The sequence below is a fragment of the Salvelinus sp. IW2-2015 genome, linkage group LG4q.1:29, assembly GCF_002910315.2.
Source record: "Salvelinus sp. IW2-2015 linkage group LG4q.1:29, ASM291031v2, whole genome shotgun sequence".
Classification (NCBI taxonomy): domain Eukaryota; kingdom Metazoa; phylum Chordata; class Actinopteri; order Salmoniformes; family Salmonidae; genus Salvelinus; species Salvelinus sp. IW2-2015.
This window is the reverse complement of record NC_036842.1, coordinates 85224910-85246565: the sequence shown is the minus strand read 5'-3', so window position 1 is coordinate 85246565 and position 21656 is coordinate 85224910. Positions and strand designations below refer to the sequence as shown.

General features: G+C 42.5%; 1 protein-coding gene across 2 annotated transcripts; it reads left to right on the top strand.

The window, feature by feature from the left end:
• Window positions 1-47: 47 nt before the first annotated feature.
• Window positions 48-20680, top strand: nfatc3b (nuclear factor of activated T cells 3b). Of its 2 annotated transcripts, none has more exons than XM_023985970.2 (9): window positions 48-587; window positions 5594-6755; window positions 7177-7339; window positions 8289-8488; window positions 10487-10659; window positions 11470-11610; window positions 11688-11743; window positions 11853-12915; window positions 19094-20680. In XM_023985970.2, the coding sequence occupies exons 1-9, from the start codon at window positions 500-502 to the stop codon at window positions 19201-19203; spliced, it is 3156 nt and encodes a 1051-aa protein (XP_023841738.1). In that variant the 5' UTR covers window positions 48-499; the 3' UTR covers window positions 19204-20680. The 2 variants fall into 2 exon arrangements, with proteins under 2 accessions (XP_023841738.1, XP_023841737.1); XM_023985969.2 differs by having other exon boundaries at window positions 7153-7339.
• Window positions 20681-21656: the final 976 nt, after the last annotated feature.

Here is a 21656-nt window from a genome sequence, read left to right as displayed (position 1 = left end):
ATTAAACAGTTTGATTCTAATTATGTTTATTCGTAACCAGAGACACTGCCTTGCCAGGTGATTTGATACTCTAATAATTGTGAAGTAGCCTGTACAGCACCCTCTCTCACCAGCTACTGTACTGTACGCAGGCTGATGCCTGTGGTGGATTTAGCTGACGTCATGAACGGAGCTGTCTGTCAATGCTTTGTTTGTAATATGGAAGTTTAGTGAGTAGACTGACTGCTTCTTCAACGGTAATCGAGAATAACTACGGACAAACTATTGTCTATGCGTCTTTTTTATTTGCATAACTGAACTGGTAAAGTATCGAGAGATTATAACGTCGTTATAAATGTCGTCTGGAGGAAACACGCATTTTGGAGTCGTTTTAACTATTTACAACTTCGGATAGGCTTCTTGTTGCTGTTAATAGTACAAACAAACATTTCCTCCTTATATCGTTAAAATCTTGAATGCAGTTCTGAAACAACGGCAAAAAAACGACCCGTCAGACCGAATGAGTACTGTAAATTTTAGCGGCAATGAGGAGCTGGACTTCAGACTTATTTTCGGGGAGGAGGCGCAACAACAGCTAGGCCCCGTAGGTGAGTTCTCTTCTTTTTTTGATGCAACAATGTATTCGCCAAAGCCGTAATAGAATGTTATAAAGTTAACCATTCGATGCCAATTTGCCGTTTTGCCTTGGCTACCTGGTCCTGGAGCGAAAGTAGAAGAACTACGAATGTAGGCTGCAGTCATTGACCTACATGTGTCGCTACTGTCTTGTAGGGCAGGGTTCACCAACTGGCGGCCCACGGACCGAATTTGGCCCGCAGGTGATTTTATTTGGCCCCCAAATTTTCTGGATAAAAAAACCCCAAAGGTTTTTATTTTTATTTGTTGAACATAAAATACTGTAAAAACACCAGCCAATCATCTCCCAGGTGATTTAAAATTTTGAAATCTGTTCAAAGGTACGCATAATAAAGAGATTATATGTGATTTACACAAATGTAAACAAGGTTTGAAATGGTGTTTTAATCAAATATATCTGGTCTACAAATTATTTGTAATTATGTTCTGGCCCCCTGACCACCCGCTCAAGAAAAAATCGTCCCGCTGCTGAATCTAGTTAATTATCCCTGTTGTAAGGTATCAATTGTAGCCTAATAAACCTAGACTGTCAGATTCAGTTATAAGCATTTACTTTTTATATCTTTAAATGTGTAGTTTACTTAGGCAACATGAATGTTTTAAAACTTATAACACACATATAAAATACGACGCCAGTGTTTTACGATTACACTGCATTAATACACCAGCCATTCTGAATGATGTGGAGTTTATTCAGTGGTGTAAAGTACTTAAGGAAAAATACTTGACAGTACTACTTAAGTCGTTTTTTGGGGTATCTGTACCAGACAATTTATTTAACTAGGCAAGTCAGTTAATAAGAACAAATTCTTATTTACAATGACAGCCTACCAGGGAACAGTGGGTTAACTGCCTTGTTCAGGGACACAATGACAGATTTTTACCTTGTCAGCTCGGGGATTCGATCCAGCAACCTTTCGGTTACTGGCCCAACACTCTAACCACTAGGCTTCCTGCCGTCCCAATGGGACCCATCTCATCCAGAAAGTTGACTCAAGTTTGCCAAAAAGCACCTGGATGATCATCAAGACTCTTGGAGGAATGTTCTATGGACAGATGAGTCAAAAGTATAACTTTTTGGACAACATGGGTTTCATTATGCCTGGCGAAAACCAAACTCTGTATTCCACAGTAAGAACCTTATACCAACAGTCAAGCATGGTGGTGGTAGTGTGATGGTTTGGGGATGATTTTCTGCCTCAGGACCTGGATGACATGCCCTAATAGAAGGAACCATGAATTCTGCTCTGTATCAGAGAATTCTACAGGAGAATGTCAGGCCTCCATCTGTGCGCTGAAGCTGAAATGCAGCTGGGTCATGCGGCAAGACAATGATCCGAAACACACGATCAAGTCTACATGAAAATGGCAAAAAAGCAACACATTTGAAGTTTGGAATGGCCTAGTCAAAGTCCAGACCTAATCCCAATTGAGATGTTTTGGCAGGACTTGAAATGAGCAGTTCATTCTTGAAAACCTCTGAGTTAAAGCAGTTCTGCATGCAAGAGTGGGCCAAAATTCCTCCACAGCGATGTGAGACTGATCAACGACTACAGGAAGCATTTGCAATGTATTGAGTGTAAGGGGGCAATTGCTTTTTCACACATGGGAATTGGGTATTGCATAACTTTGTTAATGAAATAGAGTAAGTATCCATTTTTTTATTTTCATTATTTATTATTTATTTGTAAACTCAGGTTCCCTTTATCTAATATTACGTTTTGGTTGAAGATCTGATAACATTCAGTGTAAAAAATTATGCTACATTTTAGGGAAGGGAAGGGGGAAAATACTTTTTCATGGCACCGTACCTTAAAAAAAGAGGTAGGGGTGTGGATCAGAAAACCAGTCAGTATCTGGTGTGACCACCATTTGCCTCATGCAGCGCGACACATCTCCTTCGCATAGAGTTGACCAGGCTGTTGATGATTGCCTGTGGAATGTTGTCCCACTCCTCTTCAATGGCTGTGCGAAGTTGCTGGATTTGGCGGGAACTGGAACACGCTGTAGTACACGTCGATCCAGAGAATCTCAAACATGCCCAATAGGTGACATGTCTGGTGAGTATGCAAGCCATGGAAGAACTGGGACATTTTCAGCTTCCAGGAATTGTGTACAGGTCCTTGCGACATGGGACAGCGAATTATCATGCTGAAACATGAGGTGATAGCGGATGAATGGCACGACAATGGGCCTCAAGATCTCGTAACGGTATCTCTGTGCTTTCAAATTGCCATCAATAAAATGCAATTGTGTTTGTTGTCCATAGCTTATGGCTGCTCATACCATAACCCCACCACCACCATGGAGCACTCTGTTCACAACGTTGACATCAGCAAACCGCTCACCAACACGATGCCATACACTCTGTCTGCCACCTGCCCGGTACAGTTGAAATCGGGATTCATCCATGAAGAGCACACTTCTCCAGCGTGCCAGTGGCCATCGAAGGTGAGCATTTGCCCACTGATGTCGGTTACTGCAGTCAGGTCAAGACCCTGGAGAGGACGACGAGCACACATATGAGCTTCCCGGAGACGTTTTCTGACAGTTTGTGCAGAAATTCTTTGTTTGTGCAAACCCACAGTTTCATCAGTTGTCCGGATGGCTGGTCTCAGACGACACCGCCGGATGTGGAGGCCACGGGCTAGCGTGGTTATACGTAGTCTGCGGTTATGAGGCCGCTTGGAAGTACTGCTCACTTTCAGGGATGTAAGCAAATTTGTGCACACAATGTGAGATAAATAAGCTTTTTGTGCATGTGGCAAATTTCTGGGATGTTTTATTTCAGCTCATGAAACATGGGACCAACACTTTACATGTTGCGTTTATATTTTAGTTCAGTATAATTTTTACTCCAAACATTTCCCTGACACCCAAAAGTACTCATTAGCAGTACAGGAAAATGGTCCAATTCATGCACTTATCAAGAGAACATCCCTTGTCATTCTTACTGCCTCTGTTCTGGCCTACCTCACTAAACACAAATGCTTCATTGTAAATTATGTCTGAGTGTTGGAGCGTGCCCCTGGCTATCTGTAAAAATAAAATAAAAACAAGACAATTGTGCCATCTGGTTTGGTTTAATATAAGGAATTACATACTTCATTATATTTAAAACCAAATACTTTTTAGACTCTTACTCAAGTAGTATTTTACTGGGAGACTTTCACTTTTACTTGAGTAATTTTCTATTAAGGTATCATTACTTTTACTCAACTATGACAATTGGGCACTTTTTCCACCACTGAGTTTATTACACAGTTATAAATTGCACTGATACATTGGATTATATCTAATCAGATACTGGTCCAGTTGAAATTTGGACAGCACTGACATGCAAAATCCCAGTGGCTCAATATACGCTGAGTGCACAACACATTATGAACACCTGCTCTTTCCATGACATAGACTGACCAGGTGAATCCAGGTGAAAGCTATGATCCCTTATTGATGTCACTTGTTAAAATGGCAATATGTAACTTTTTGGGCAACCTGACCAAATTCACAGAAATGTGAGTTATAGATCTATCATTCTACTTGAAAGCAAGTCTAAGAATTTGTAGATCTGCTCTATGTTCGCTATTTCTATGCTTCCTGTTCTTAAGTTGTGTTTTTGCTCTTTTATTTTTGGTTTTGTCACCAGCTTCATACAGCTGAAAATACAATATTTTTGATTATCGAAAATATATTTCACAGAGGTTTAGATGGTACAAGGATTCTTTACACTATACTAGCTTATTTTGTTACAAAAACTGAAATTAGGCGAACTAGAGTTATAGCAACCAGGAAATGGTGTAGCGAGTTCTGCATAGTGCAACTTTAAATCCACTTCAATCAGTGTAGATGAAGGGGAGGAGAAAGGTAAAGATGTATTTTTAAGCCTAGAGACAATTGAGACATGGATTGTGTATGTGTGCCATTCAGGGGGGGGGGGGGGGGSYYGTGKAACTCAATATTAGGAAGGTGTTCTTAAGGTTTGGTGTACTCAGTGTATAACTATGTACTTTGTAGGATAAAATACTATTTTACTGACAACTGCCCATTTTGCTATTTTATTGGTATTGCACAAAGATAAAGATTTCAGCAGCAGTTTTCAGTAGAAAGGTACTCAAAAGGGATCAAATGCCAGCGACATTGGGGTATGAAAAGTGAAAGGTGATGTCTACTGTAATGGAAGAGCATAAATCATAATGATAGCCACCCACTCCCTTCTTGCCATCAGCCCTTCTCTTGTCTGTTTCCTTCCTTATTTCTAACGGTTGTAAATGGCACCCGCAGCTCATTCAGGCGCCACACTCTACCACCCAGCCAGAGGGGTTGCTGGGCCCATGTTGCATCAGATAATATTTATATTCATTACATTCATTGCATTTGCAAATAAGTCAAGGCCAAAGGCAATTATTTTATGTGCTCCATATCTAGGCACAATCAGCCATTTGACCTTTCACCCTCTTTGCATTTTGCATGCAGACCAGGCCAGAGAGAAACAGTGTGTGTGGGCGTGTGTCCTGTGTGAAACTGTTTATTAGTAGTAGGCCGCTTCTAATGCTGCTGCTTCTGCTCTGTTGACAGCTGTGAGCACATACAGTTATGCGAATTAGCCTGGCGAGTGCTGCTGTTAATCTATATATCGCCATTCTACAGTGGCCTCTGCTAAACAGGTCAGTCTCTAGTCTTGTTTTCCCCACATTTTGTAGAGACTGCAATGGCATTTATGACAAACCTTTCCCAGTGGGTTAACCTATGGATGACTAGTCTAGGCTGTTGTAGGATAGATGCAAATAGAGAGTAATAGATCAGAGAATTATCATTTGTTTGTCTGTTCCTTTGTCTGGACTCCGGATTAATACAGGGTGCAGTGGCACTGTTTTTATTTGCTACGCTCTAAAGAGTAGACACTTTACATTGCAAATGAACAACACTCTCAATTGGCCTACTTTCTTTCTATACCCAGCTGGTCCAGAACCTGATGACAGCACGCAATACTACACCACCCAGCCTATTGGCCAGGCCCCGGACGTACAACAGAGTCACCAGCGCCATCAAGCTGTCTCTAACCAGGCTCCTCTGCAGGCCCATGGTAACTACCACTCCAGCTCCAGCTATGAAGATCACGGTTCCAGATACAGTGCCACTGGACACATCCCCAAGGCATTTGACTGCCCAAGCATCCAAATCACATCCATCAGTCACCAAGAGCTGGTCTCCAGCCAGGATGCCTTGCTCATCAGTGGGGCAGATGGCGGGGGGGAGTGCAGCCGCGAGTGTTCCTCGTCCACGGATCACCTCTACCTGTCCCTGGACCCCTGTTACAGGGACTCATCCTCCCTGAACCCCAGCCCCTGCAGCAGCCTGTCCTCCAGGAGCTGGCTGTCTGACATGTCTTCCTGCGAGTCCTTCTCCCACGTGTATGATGACGTGGAGGCTGAGCTAAACGAGGCGGCCGCCCGCTTCACCCTGGGCTCCCCGCTGGCTTCTCCCCTGGCCTCCCCTATCTGCTCACCACAGGGCCAGGCCGCAGGGGGATTTGGGGTAGAGCTGTGGCAGCAGCAGTACTTCATGAGCACCTACTCACTCTCGCCCCACCAGTCCCCTCGCCAATCGCCCCGCCAGTCCCCCTGTCACTCCCCGCGCAACAGCGTCACAGATGAGAACTGGCTGAACCTGCATCCCACCTCCAGGTCTGGCTCAAGACCCACATCCCCTTGTGGGAAAAGAAGGCACTCCAGTGCCGACGTCCACTTAGCCTCCCCCTCGCCACACCACTCCCCCAGCCCCACACCGGGCCACTCTCCCAGGGGCAGTGTGACAGAGGATACCTGGGTGGGTGGAAGCCCTGGTGCCATGGGGGCCCTCCTGTACAGCTTCCCTGAGGTAGACGTTCCGTCCAAGACCAGGAGGACCTCTCATCAGGCTCACATGGGTCTATTCCAAGCACAGGGAGATTCCGGGCAGGGGCTGGAAGACGACAGAGCTGCTTTGCCTTACCTGGATTCACCTGCAGAGGAGTCTGGGTCTATTCTAAAACAGGATGGCCTTTTTGAAGAAGTTTTTCTCTCGGTTCCCTCACACTTCACCTGGAGCAAACCCAAACTTGGCAACACACCCCTTTTCAGGTTTGTTATTCATAATCACATCGGCATCAATACTCACATGCGTGCTTCATAATGCCAACCACTGGTTGAAAACGTGTTCTCATTTCCCCGATCACTCAGCATGGTGCAGACATTGTACTATCATAGAACCCTTGCAAAGCAAAGGGTCAGCACAGCTTTACTAAAGGTGAAGAACAAAACACAGACCCCCATGGTATTTTTAACACCAAATCTGAATGACTGTATGTTTATGAGAAAGAGCTGCTGGGTCATATTCATTAGTGCACACACTCTGTAGCAAAATGTACCAAAACATAACAAAACAATGTCAATTTAAAATGAGCATTGCTTATTGGACAAGTTCAGGTCCCTCCCTGTTTCAGTCTGTTTCCTTCCATTTGCTGCCTAATTAATACAGCCCTGTGTTGGCTCCCCCACCCAGGACCTCGTCCCTGCCCCCTCTGGACTGGCCCCTGCCCAGCCAGTTTGGCCAGTGTGAGCTGAAGGTGGATGTGCAGCCGCGGGGCCACCACAGGGCCCACTATGAGACAGAGGGGAGTCGGGGGGCCATCAAGGCTGCCTCAGGAGGACACCCTTCAGTCAAGGTAATAAGCAAGACTTTCCCAAAATCATGACACCAGACCTGGATTCAATTAGTATTTTCACTTGGCAAGCTCAATCTAGCACAGCTAAAGTATTTAGACACATTCTATGTAAATCCAAGTCAACATGACAAATGTATGTATAGAGGGTCAGTGTCAGGCTCTCACCTAGAATATCAATATGATTGTGCTATTGATACACTGCAAACTTTGAGGCTCTCTAAGAGATCAAAGCAAAACAAAAAATGGTTAAAACTTTATGCCTGGTTTGAATAAATTATGTTTTGATTAACTGCTGTTTGCAGTTCAGTTGTAACCTTGAAGTGTCAATCAACGTGTTATATCCTGAGATATCAAAGGAAGTGTTACATTGAATTGACTCTGGTGTTAAAGCCACACAGCTTCACTCTCTAGTCCTCTGTAATGCCACTAACAGTGTTTCCCCGTACATTACATCACATAGGCTGGTTCAACATTCCTCAATCTCATGCTCCTTTATGGCACAACAAATTTGTGGTGACCTCAATTGGTTTCAATTTGGACATTTCATTGTGGGCAATTCTGGATATTCCTTACAGGACTCCTGTAGGGAAAGCGCACTACAAACCCTCCATAAGTAAACTAAATAGTGCTCAACCTTCAGGTCACATTTTAGACGTTCTCTGAGTGTAATGCTATCTGTACAGAGCTTTGGTATTGTTTTGGCATACTGTTTATAAATAGACCCAAACATGATGAACACAGTTATGCATATGTAGTGAAATATACACTATTCAGTTCATGTTGTCATTATAATCACATTATAATCAGGTCTTCTTAGAAAACAGCGCTCAGAAAAAGAGTGCTCATAAGAAGAAGTGAAACAGTGTATTTATAGCTTTGTAGATCAAATGCTCTAGTATGCTTCAATAGTATGCTTATTAATATCTCTATGGATTGGTTTCATTTTCAGCTCATTGGATACAACGAGAAGCCAGTCAACCTGCAGATTTTCATTGGAACGGCAGACGATCGCTACTTGAGACCGCATGCCTTCTACCAGGTGCACAGAGTAACGGGAAAGACGGTGGCTACTGCTTGCCAGGAAAGTGTAATAAGCAGTACAAAGGTTCTGGAAATACCTCTGCTCCCCGAAAACAATATGTCCAGCAGGTACTGGTCATAACCATGCAAGATTTATGTTTTCAAAGGCAAAAAATATAACATTTGTGCTTCTGATTTATTAGTTTTATGATCTAAAATGTAAAATGGCTTCCACTGTGAACTCTATTCATTTTTTAAGATTTAGAACAGATCATAGCATGTAAAAAATGGGAACGGATTGTCATCTGAAGAATAAGCATATTTTTACATAGAGAATTTTTTTTTGAAACAGACCATAGCTTTGCTAAACTCAGCAAAAAAAGAAACGTCGTCTCACTGTCAACTGCATTTATTTTCAGCAAACTTAACATGTGTAAATATTTGTATGAACACAACAAGATTCAACAACTGAGACATAAACTGAACAGTTCCACAGACATGTGACTAACATAAATGGAATAATGTCTCCCTGAACAAAGGGGGGTCAAAATCAAAAGTAACAGTCAGTATCTTGTGGCCACCAGCTGCATTAAGTACTGCAGTGCATCTCCTCCTCATGGACTGCACCAGATTTGCCAGTTCTTGCTGTGAGATGTTACCCCACTCTTCCACCAAGGCACCTGCAAGTTCCCGGACATTTCTGGGGGGAATGGCCCTAGCCCTCACCCTCCGATCCAACATGTCCCAGACGTGCTCAATGGGATTGAGATCCGGGCTCTTCGCTGGCCATGGCAGAACACTGACATTCCTGTCTTTCAGGAAATCACGCACAGAACGAGCAGTGTGGCTGATGGCATTGTCATGCTGGAGGGTCATGTCAGGATYYGCCTGCAGGAAGGGTACCACATGAGGGAGGAGGACGTCTGCTCTGTAACGCACAGCGTTGAGATTGCCTGCAATGACAACAAGCTCAGTCCGACGATGTTGTGACACACCGCCCCAGACTATGACGGACCCTCCACCTCCAAATCGATCCCGCTCCAGAGTACAGGCCTGGGTGTAACGCTCATTCTTTCGACGATAAACGTGAATCTGACCATCACCCCTGGTGAGACAAAACCGCGACTCATCACTGAAGAGCACTTTTTGCCAGTCCTGTCTGGTCCAGCGACGGTGGGTTTGTGCCCGTTGTTGCCGGTGATGTTTGGTGAGGACCTGCCTTACAACAGGCCTACAAGCCCTCAGTCCAGCTTCTCTCAGCCTATTGCGGACAATCTGAGCACTGATGGAGCGATTGTGCGTTCCTGGTGTAACTCGGACAGTTGTTGTTGCCATCCTGTACCTGTCCCGTAGGTGTGATGTTCGGATGTACCGATCCTGTGCAGGTGTTGTTATATGTGGTCTGCCACTGCGAGGACGATCAGCTGTCCATCCTGTCTCCCTGTAGCGCTGTCTTAGGCGTCTCACAGTACCGACATTGCAATTTATTTCCCTGGCCACATCTGCAGTCCTCATGCCTCCTTGCAGCATGCCGAAGGCACGTTCACGCAGATGAACAGGGACCCTGGGCATCTTTCTTTTGGTGTTTTTCAGAGTCAGTAGAAAGGCCTCTTTAGTGTCCTAAGTTTTCTGTGACTTTCATTGCCTACCGTCTGTAAGCTGTTAGTGTCTTAACGACCGTTCCACAGGTGCATGTTCATTAATTGGTTATGGGTCATTATGGGTCATTGGTTATGGGTCAAGCATGGGAAACCGTGTTTTAACCCTTTACAATGAAGATCTGTGAAGTTATTTTGATTTTTACTAATTATCTTTGAAAGACAGGGTCCTGAAAAAGGGAGGTTTCTTTTTTTGCTGAGTTTATTTTGTCATGGAAATGTGGCTGCCTTCCACAGTAGAAAAATCCAGGTATTATTTTGTCTCGAGACTAGATCTCTCTCACACTATCTGATACATGTTGTGACTAATCAACAAACTGCATAACACCATCAAATTACACATGAATAACTTGAACTATTCATAGCATTATAGGCCTATTTTATTAGGTTACTATATTCAATTGTTAGCTTTTATATTCAAATGGCCTTTATATAATGTTGTCTTGTGCTTGTATGTCCCCCTCTATAGTATTGACTGTGCAGGCATCTTGAAGCTGAGGAACTCTGACATTGAGCTCAGGAAGGGGGAGACAGACATCGGGAGGAAGAACACACGTGTGCGAGTGGCATTCCGTGTGTATATCCCTCAGCCCAGCGGAAAGGTCATGTGCCTGCAAGCTGCCTCTATTCCTGTGGAGTGCTGTGAGTATCTTCAGTAGGGCTACATATTGTATATGGCAGGGTTCCCCAACTGGCGGCCCACAGGCCAAATTTGGCCCGCGTACGATTTTATTTTTCTGAGCAAAAAATTATAATATATTTAAAAAACAAAATAGATATATTTTTATAGATTGTTGGACAATAAAGACTAAAAACACCAGCAAATCATAATTTTGGAAATCTGTTCCAAAGTATTCCCATGCATAATAGAGAAATATATATGAACGTATACAAATYTAGCAAGGTTTGAAATTATTATGTTTTAGTTAAATATATCTGGTCCACAAATTATCTGTAATTATGTACCGGCCCCTGACCATCCTCTACTTGATGATCCCTGGTATATGGTATGTACATACATTCAAAGATACATGTACATGATTCATAGAGTCCTGAGTTTTTCTCCATTATGGGACTTAAAAAAAAAAGAAGTTTACCTTAATTTAACATGTCAGTTAAGAACAAATTCTTATTTTCAATGACAGCTTAGGAACAGTGGGTTAACTGCCTTGTTCAGGGGCAGAACAACACATTTTTACCATGTCAGCTCGGGGATTCGATCTTGCAACCTTTCGGTTACTAGTCCAACATTCTAACCACTAGGCTACCCTGCCGACTTGACCAGGAAAACTCTTTATTTATGTAACCTGTATTAAGTTATTGGCTATAATAATTAGGTAAGACTATAACTAGAAGTCAGAGTTTTCCCCTTGAAATTATTTTATACAGTAGCTTACATAATGTTGTTTTACTGTACAGTATATTTAATAGTTAAATGTAATTGGCTTGCAGCCCAGCGCTCGGCCACAGACCTTCCCCAGATGGAGAGCTGCAGTCCCGTCAGCTGCTTGGTCAGTGGGGGGGAGGAGATGGTCATCACCGGCTCCAACATATCCCCAGAGTCAAAGGTCATCTTCCTGGAGAAAAGCCCTGGTAAGAGATGGTGACGCTGCCCAACTTTAGCAGAGGTTTATTAATGTGTTATTAATTGTGATGTTTTATCTCTCCAGATGGACACACACAATGGGAAGTTGACGGAAACGTTATTGGAGAAAAGAGTAAAAGAGTAAGTAGTAATGTACATTACATTAATAAAAGTTACATGAAATGGACCTCACAGAAACCGTGGATCCCTTGAATAGATAATCAATCATTTTGAAACATTCTCTTTGCAGTCCAGAATCGTGGTTGAGATTCCTACCTACCACAACACAACTGTGAGCTCTGCAGTCCAGGTGCAGTTCTATGTGTGTAACGGGAAGAGGAGAAGAAGCCAGACACAAAACTTCACATACTTGGCTGGTGCTTCTCCACACCATTATCCCACTGCCATTGACTGTACAGTTGTGGCTACTCAAGTGAAGCAAGAGCACAGAGACTCCGCCTATCTGTCTACCTGCACCAATCCCCCTGGCCTATATCCAACCAGCAGCCAGCTGACTTCTCCTGGCGTGGCCTTCTCTCAGGACAAGGCCTTGTATGGTTCCTCTGGTGGTCACCCAGTGCCTTGTGATCCACCCTCCCAGGCAGCATACACTCCCTCTGGCTCCTCGCCTCTTCAGCACTCCCCTCACCTCCACAGCTACAGCCCCCGTATGGGATACCAGCGGATAAGCCTTGTGCATACACCTGACCCCATGCCACCCCTTCGGACAAAGCCTGTCTACCAGGTCACACAACACAATGTGCCTTACAGCGGCCAGGCCAGCTCTCCCATGAGACCTGGCCCTGCCGCACCCCAGGTCAATCGACCTCAGTCTGCCCAGACCAAACCAGCTGCCTCCAGCCCTCATAGGGAAATGTACCAGAGCCTCATTGGACCTGATCTCTCTGGCGCCACTCTCCAGTCTGCGGGAAACCACACCCAGAATACAAGCCAGCTGCACTCACTAAGCTACCACTGCTCCCAATCAGACTCTGACCTGGCAGCCCTACAGGCTGAGTATAATCTGAGCTATCACTCTGCCAGAAACTTGCCTGCCTCGTATTCCCCCACCCCTGGAGCACAAGCAACCTGCTCCACCTCCCCGTCAGCATCAGCCTCCTCTGGGGGTCCTCTGAGGCAACTGTCCCCCAGCAGAGCCCAGGGCCTGGCCTCTATTAGTGACCCCCAGGAGTGTACCCCGGCCCCCCATTTCCTTTTCTCAAACGACCAAGAGAAAGTGAACATCAAGCAGGAACCAGAGGAGAAGCTGCCTCTCGGCAACATGAGGCTCCAGGAGATCACACTGGATGATGGTAAGAGGCTCAGATGATAAATGTTCTCTAGGGCAGGTATTCCCAAACTGGGGTACTGGGGTATGCGCAATGCTGTCGAGGGTACGGCAATAAAAAAGTGATTAATATAAAAACTTATTTTTTTATTATTAAAAACATTTATGTAAAACATTTAAATATTCAAAAAATTTCAAACAGTATATTTTCCAACGGCGCTATACATTTGTGTGAGGTTTTTTTCTCGCCTGAGTATCCTCGTTTTACTGCCTAAAATGAAACCATCTGGTGTTCAGCAAAATAACAACACAATGTCAAATACAGGTAGCCTAGTCAAATAATTAACATCCAACAATCTGATGCATCCGAAGAGCTACTGCCCCCTTACCCGGGAAAGCACCGAACAACAGACAGGGACGTTGGACCATCGAAGAGGCACAAATATGATGAGATCTCAATTGATTTGTTGTTCACTTATATTGGGAGTAGTGCCTTTCCTCAGCCACAGTGTGATATATGTGCAAAAGTACTATCTGACAACTCAATGAGACTTTCACTCTTGCGCAGACATTTAGAAACAAAACACGTCAATTTGAAAAATAAGCCGCGGGTGTTTTTTGAGCGAGAATTAATTCTACTTTTGACTAGTAAGTTATGTATAAAAGCAGATACCATTGATAAGAAGGGGCTGGAAGAGTCTTATATGGTGAGCTACCGAGTGACGAGGACAGGCAAGCCTCATACTATTGTGGAGGACTTAATTCTTCCTGCTGCCGCGGATATGGCTGGGACAATGCTGGGGGAAAAGGCCAAAAATGCTATACAGACAATGACTTCATCAAACAACACTGTTTCATGACGCATCAGTGACATGGCAGGAGATGTTTTGAAACAATTACTGCTTCGCATACAAGCCAGTGAATTCTATGCGTTACAGCTGGATGAGTCAACAGACATGGTGGACCTGACACAGCTCCTGGTATATGTCTGTTACGTTTATGGGGGGTCAATCAAGGAAGACATCCTCGTCTGCAAACCACTGGAAACCAGGACAACAGGAGAGGATATTTTTTAAGTACTGGACAGCTTTGTGACATCAAATGGACTTTGGTGGTCAAGATGTGTTGGTATCTGTATTGATGCCGCAAAATGACAGGGAGACATAGCGGAGTGGTAACGAGCGTGCAAGCAGTTGCTCCCGACGCCACTTGGGTACACTGCAGCATCCACCGAGAGGCTCTTGCTGCCAAAGGAATGCCTGACAGCTTGAAAGACGTTTTGGACACTACAGTGAAAATAGTTAACTTTGTTAAAGCAAGGCCCCTGAACTCTTGTGTATTTTCTGCACTATGCAATGCTATGGGCAGTGACCATGTAACGCTTTTACAACATACAGAAGTGCGCTGGTTATCAAGGGGCAAAGTATTGACACGTTTTTTAAATTGAGAGACGAGCTTAAAGTTTTCTTTACTGGCCATAATTTTCACTTGTCTGACCACTTGTCTGACCGACTCATGATGACGAGTTTCTAACACGACTGGCCTAGCTGGATGATGTTTTTTCTCACCTGAATGATCTGAATCTAGGATTACAGGAACTATATTCAATGGACTCTCTGCAACTATATTCAATGTGCGGGACAAAATTGAGGCTATGATTAAGAAGTTGGAGCTCTTCTCTGTCTGCATTAACAAGGACAGAGAAGAGCTCCAACACACAGGTCTTTCCATCATTGTATGATTTTTTTGTGTGCAAATGGACGACGTCAAATGTGATATAGCGAAGCACCTGAGTGAGTTGGGTGCGCAATTACGCAGTTACTTTCCTGAAACGGATGACACAAACAACTGGATTCGTTATCCCTGTCATGCCCTGCCTCCAGTCCACTTACCGATATCTGAACAAGAGAGCCTCATCGAAATTGAAACAAGCGGTTCTGTGAAAATTTTATTTAATCAGAAGCCACTGCCAGATTTCTATCCTGCGTTGGAAAATCGCGCTGTTAAGACACTGATGCCCTTTGCAACCACGTACCTATGTGAGAGTGGATTCTAGGCCCTCACTAGCATGAAAAATAAATACAGGCACAGACTGTGTGTGGAATTTTTTTTAAGACTGAGACGCTGTCCAATACAAAACAACATTGCAGAGTTATGTGCATCCTTTTAAGCACACCCTTCTCATTAACCTGTGGTTAATTCCTGAGTTATTCACAATTTTCAATGAACAAATAAAGTTTTATATGTAAGATGGCAAAATAAAGAGCAAAATTATTGATTATTATTATGTTATTATTTGTGACATGCTCCTATAAGAGCTCTTTGTCACTTCCCACGAGCTGCCTTGTGACAAAAACTCACACTCATTCTTATGTTAAATGAATGTATCGTATAGTGTGTGTGTGGCAGGCTTACAATGATGTCAAAAAACAACATTTGAGAGTGCGCTGACCCTTGTGCTAGCTGGAGGTTGAATGTTTGAAGGGGTACCGGACTATAAAAAGTTTGGGAACCACTGATCTTGGGTATTTAGAGCACAGTTATTACTGGGCCATTAGCTATGAATGAAGGGGTAGAATAGATGATTTTTCCCTATCTGATCGGTCTTATTTATTTTATTCTCAGGAGAGTTACTTTAAAGAAATCGGTTAGAAAGCAGAAATAAAGAACATTACAGTGCAGGAATCAATGGATGCCATTGCACTGTGGGCTAGGTGATAGGCAGCAGTAGGGCTGGCTGTAATTACAAGCCTTCAGGGGCCAGGCAATGAACCATTAAGCTCTCAGGCTCTCACCATGCCGACCAGATATTTTAATGAATCACCTCTCGCTGGACGGACTGTGTTTGTCCCAACCACACAGTCAGTCACTGTTGCCCAGTTTTCTTGTCACCATAGGCATATGCCCACTGGGTCTTTGTTTGCTGTCCTACAGGGCTGCATGGCTGCCTGCCCATGTATGTGTGTGTGCGCGGTTGTGCACATATGTCTATGTGTGTTTGCGTACATTATGATCTAGGTCAGGGCTTTCCAACCCTGTTCCTGGAGAGCTACCGTCCCGTAGGTTATCTAGCATACCTAATTCTAATAATTAGCTGGTTGATCAGCTGCATCAGGTTAGTCACAACTGGGGTTGGAGTGAAAACCTATTACCAGGTAGCTCTCCAGGAACAGGYTTGAAGAACGCTGATCTAGGTTAATTATAGGCAGGAGCCCTGGTTGCTAGTTGAGGAGATAACACTTTTAACTGTGATTGACACTATAGACACTATAATCACACAGATGGTAACTTGCATGCTAATCTGCTTCAGTTACCGTCTGTGGCACAGCTGTCACAGTGCAGTGATGACAGGTATTCATAGCACCCCCACAACCCCCTCACTACATATGGCTTGGAAATAAGACGCCTGGTCTGAGTTTGGTGGAAGGGTTCTCTTTGAACTTGGACTTTCACCCTACAGGGTTTCTGCGACTCTGATACATAAATTAAGGTACAGCAAGCTTATGCCACATTAGGTGATAATGATTTAATTCAAAGGATTTAATCAATTTTAATTTCAAATGACAGTGATTTCATTGATTTACAGTGCTGGGATCTTTTAGTTTTAGTAATTTTGTTTTGCTTAACTTCTTATGGCTGGGGGCAGTATTGAGTAGCTTGGATGAATAAGGTGCCCAGAGTAAACTGCCTGCTACTCAGTCCCAGAAGCTAAGATATGCATATTATTAGTAGATTTGGATAGAAAACACTCTGAAGTTTCTGAAACTGTTTGAATGATGTCTGTGAGTATAACATAACTCATATGGCAGGCAAAAACCTGAGAAAAAATCCAACCAGGAAGTGGGAAATCTGAGGTTTGTAGTTTTTCAACTCATCGCCTATCGAATATACAGTGGGATATTGGTCATATTGCACTTCCTAGGGCTTCCACTAGATGTCAACAGTCTTTAGAATTTTGTTTGATGCTTCTACTGTGAAGGAGAGGGGAATGAGGGCTCTTTGAGTCAGGGGTCTGGCAGAGTGCCACGAGCTGACCACGCGCGTTCACATGAAAGTTAGCTTGCGTTCCATTGCATTTCTGAAGACAAAGGAATTCTCCGGTTGAAACATTATTGAAGATTTATGATAAAAACATCCTAAAGATTGATTCTATACATCGTTTGACATGTTTCTACGGACTGTAACGGAACTTTTTGACTTTTCGTCTGCTCGCGCCTCATGAATTTGGATTACTGGGCTAAACGCGCGAACAAAAAGGAGGTATTTGGACAAATTATGTACTTTATTGAACAAATCAAACATTTATTGTGGAACTGGGATTCCTGGGAGTGCATTCTGATGAAGATCATCAAAGGTAAGTGAATATTTATAACGCTATTTCTGACTTCTGTTGACTCCAACATGGTTTTGTTGTCTGAGCGCTGTACTCGGATTATTGCATGGTTTGCTTTTTCCGTAAAGTTTTTTMGAAATCTGACACAGCGGTTGCATTAAGGAGAAGTATATCTCTAATTCTGTGCATAACACTTGTATCTTCTATTCAAGTTTATGATGACTATTTCTGTAAATTGATGTGGCTCTCTGCAAAATCACCGGATGTTTTGGAAGCAAAACATTACTGAACGTAACGCGCCAATGTAAACTGAGATTTTTGGATATAAATATGCACTTTATCGAACAAAACATACATGTATTGTGTAACATGAAGTCCTATGAGTGTCATCTGATGAAGATCATCAAAGGTTAGTGATTAATTTTATCTCTATGTCTGCTTTTTGTGACTCCTCTCTTTGGCTGGAAAAATGGCTGTGTTTTTCTGTGACTAGGTACTGATCTAACATAATCGTTTGGTGTGCTTTTGTCGTAAAGCCTTTTTGAAATCGGACACTGTGGTGGGATTAACAACAAGTTTATCTTTAAAATGGTGTGAAATACTTGTATGTTTGAGGAATTTTAATTATGAGATTTCTGTTTGAATTTGGCGCCCTGCACTTTCACTGGCTGTTGTCAAATCGATCCCATTAACGGGATCTTAGCCGATCTCAGCCATAAGAGGTTTAAAGCATAAAATAGTTTAAGGCCCTTACAGTGTCTTGTAACTGGTCTTGGAGGAAGGGAGCTGGTGCAGTCAAGCTGTCTGAGTTCCCGTCAGTCTGTTGGTTGGAAAAGCCAGGGACTTGTTATTTCGGTCCCCACAGTGCTAGCCTGGTGCTGTGTGTTTGTTTACATATGTTTGTTTGGGCGGCAGGTAAGCAGTTAGAGCGTTGGGCCAGTAACCAAAAGGACTGATGATTTGAATACCCGAGCCGACAAGGTGAAACATCTGTCGCTGTGCACTTCAGCAAGGCATTTAACCCCAATTTACTTCATGGGTGCTGTACTACTATGGCTGACCCTGTAAAACAACACATTTCACTGCACCTATCCAGTGTATGTGACAATGAAACATGTGGTCTTTCATCTACCCTCATACACAGCTCGGGTTTCAAACACACCACATTTTCATGGGCAGGCTATGAATAGACAGTGTATATGTGGCCTTATGATCCATGTGTTTTTGTTGCACTGTGGGGAATATAAATAGACATCACAAATACAGACCGGAGCCTCAGCCATCGTCATGGATCACACCATTTGATACAGCCAATTCTAACCAATTCTAATACAGCCAATTCTAACCTTTAGACAAGGCCTCAATGCTTGGTCATTTTTCATAATGCGTGACATTTGTAGATGGAGAGTGTCACTAAAATAATACAATGTACAGATGTAGGATCTTAATTTGATCAGTCTTTTGTTGATGAGAGTTTTCCTGCACATCAGGAAATGCAAATACTTCTAAAGTTTTTAATTTCCACTTTAAAATTTCAACCTGATTTGCCCTAACGTAAAGTGTATCATCCCGTACAAAAAATATTAATGAATTATAATCAACATAATAATTCACATTTCCTGTTGCTGCAGGATAATTTTCCAGCTGTAGCAAACTGGCTCAAATTAAGATCCTACATCTGTATCAACAATGCACTGCATTGTATGTGTCAATGTTGTATTGCTTGATGTGTCATTTACTTACTTTTACATTTGTGATTTGGTTTATATTTAGGAGATGGGCAATGCTGCTCTCAGATGGCTGAATCAACTATAAAGAAACCAACAACAAGAGGCTTGAAACTAAACCCCTGTTTGTCTCTCTTTTGCAGTGAATGAGATCATCGACAGAGACATATCTCAGCTCATTGGTGGTGGTGCAGCAGAGTCCAGCCAACCAGGACAGGATCCTTATGAATGGGATTCTGTGATTCTCCAGTGACAATGTTCTTCCATTCTTTGTCTTTCATTCGTTTTCTAATCATCATTACTCAGGACATGAGTTGACTGGTGCTATCAATGCATTTGATAGTTCTATTATTAACTGATCACAATTTTGATGGCAAAACTGTGGTGGCTTAAAGAGATTCTCCTGTTCTTTTGTATACTTTTTAGCCAGTAGTTTTGAAAGTAGCACTCACAAGCCAAAAGTTGTCCCTGAAAATTGCGTACTATGTCACATATGTGCACCAAGTCATTGCTCTCTCTGTCGCTCTGCTGTGTGTGCATCTTGCTAGCTGTCAATCAAATGGCGAGGGGCTGAAGCTCATTGGCTAGAACTTGAATTGCTGGGGGGCTGGCCCATGTGGGGGAAAATGTAGCGAAAATGGCACAGCACAGCTTCACAAAAAACAGTCGCTTTCAAACTAGGGATTTCGTGACTAATTGAGAGAAGACAGTAATTCTGCTCATAGATTATGCATGTATGAACTACACATTGACACATCCATCCCAAAACGGGAGGTTGAAAAAATAATTCGTAGTCACCAAAGTTCCCAAGCATGTCTTTAACTGGTGCAATTACCAACCCAGTCGCTGGTAATTCATACAGGTGGTTAGGTTGTAGAGAAGTTATGCCTGTTTAACAGATCAGGATTTTCAAGTCAAACTAAAGTATCTTTCAGGAAAAAAGATGGCTATGCCTCTCATACCAAAGATTTTCCTGTCGCCTTTTGAAAAAGAGCAGATGGAGGCACAGCTAAAATATGTCAACTAATGTCTATACATGCATAAAAATGACTAATTTGCTGTTGAAAGAACCTTGATGTCAATGAAGAGGCTGAAGAAGGCCAAATAGTAAATGCTGTATTAATGTAATATTTATTAGCAAAATACATTAGATTTTTATCTATTTTTTTATACTGTAGCTCTTGCAGTTGTATGATTCTTTAGAATAATGATACATTTTCGTAGCCTTGTATTGCCGGCCTGGTATTGTATGCCCATTTTCTATTTTAAGATTTTACTTTCCAAAGAATTTACAATTTTATAAAGAATTATATGACACTCTTTGGCAATACGTCAGGTGTGAAGCAGCTATTTCAAAGTCAAAGATTCTTCATCAGGTGGTTTTGTTCAATTAAAAGAAAAAAAAGAAAAAAAATATTGTTGGCTGTATCTATGAGTGGTTTCAAAATCATATAGGCCTACAACAGGTGGGTCGTGGGTGTAGGTGGTTACACTTTCTCCTTTTTTCCCACTCAGTCAACACATGCATGATGTTGCGACCACAGGAATGGGACAACATGTACAGTGTCTTCAGAAAGTATTCACACCCCTTGACTTTTTTAAAATGGATTCAATTCAGATTTTGTGTCACTGGCCTACACAATAGCCCATAATGTCAAAGTGGAATTCTGTTTTTAGAATTTTTTGTAAATTATTTTCAAATTAAAAGCTGAAATATCTTGAGTCAATAAGTATTCAACCCCTTTGTTATGGAAAGCTTAACAAGTCACATAATAAGCTCCTGTGTGCAACAATAGTGTTTAACATGATTTTGGAATAACTATCTCATCTCTGTACCCCACACATACAATTATATGTAAGGTCCCACAGTCGAGCAGTGAATTTCAAACATAGATTCAAACAGAAAGACCAGGGAGGTTTTCGAATGCCATGCAAAGAAGGGCACCTATTTGTAGATGGGTAAAAAAAAATCCCATTCACCACAAAGATACAGGCATCCTTCTTAAAACCTCTTGAAGCTAGGGGGCAGAATTTTTATGTTTGGAAAAATAACATTCCCAATGTAAGCTGCCTATTTCTCAGGTCCAGATGCTAGAATATGCATATAATTGACAGAGTAGGATAGAAAACACTCTAAAGTTTCCAAAACTGTCAAAATATTGTCTGTGAGTAAAACAGAACTGATTTTGCAGGCGAAAACCTGAGGAAATCCAACCCGGAGTGACTCTTATTTTGAAAAATCACTGTTCCATTGCCTGCCTTTCGTCCATTTAAAGGGATATCAACCAGATTCCTTTCCCAATGGCTTCCTCGGGGTGTGAACAGTCTTTAGACATAGTTTCAAGCTTTTATTCTGAAAAATGAGCGAGATTTATCAAAACGCGTCAGTGGATAGACGGATGTCCTTACATTAGTTAATGCGCGCGACACTGGATCTCTACATTTTCTTTCTCTCCAGTATTGAATAGTTTACAGTCCGGTTGAAATATTATCAATTATTGATGTTAAAAACAACCTGAGGATTGATTATTAAAAACGTTTGACATGTTTCTACGAACTTTACGGATACTATTTGGAATTTGTCAAGCCTTGATGTCCTGCCTAAGGCTGTGGAATACTGAACATAACACGCCAAACAAATGGAGGTTTTTTGATATAAAAATAATCTTTATCGAACAAAAGGAAGATTTATTGTGTAACTGGAAA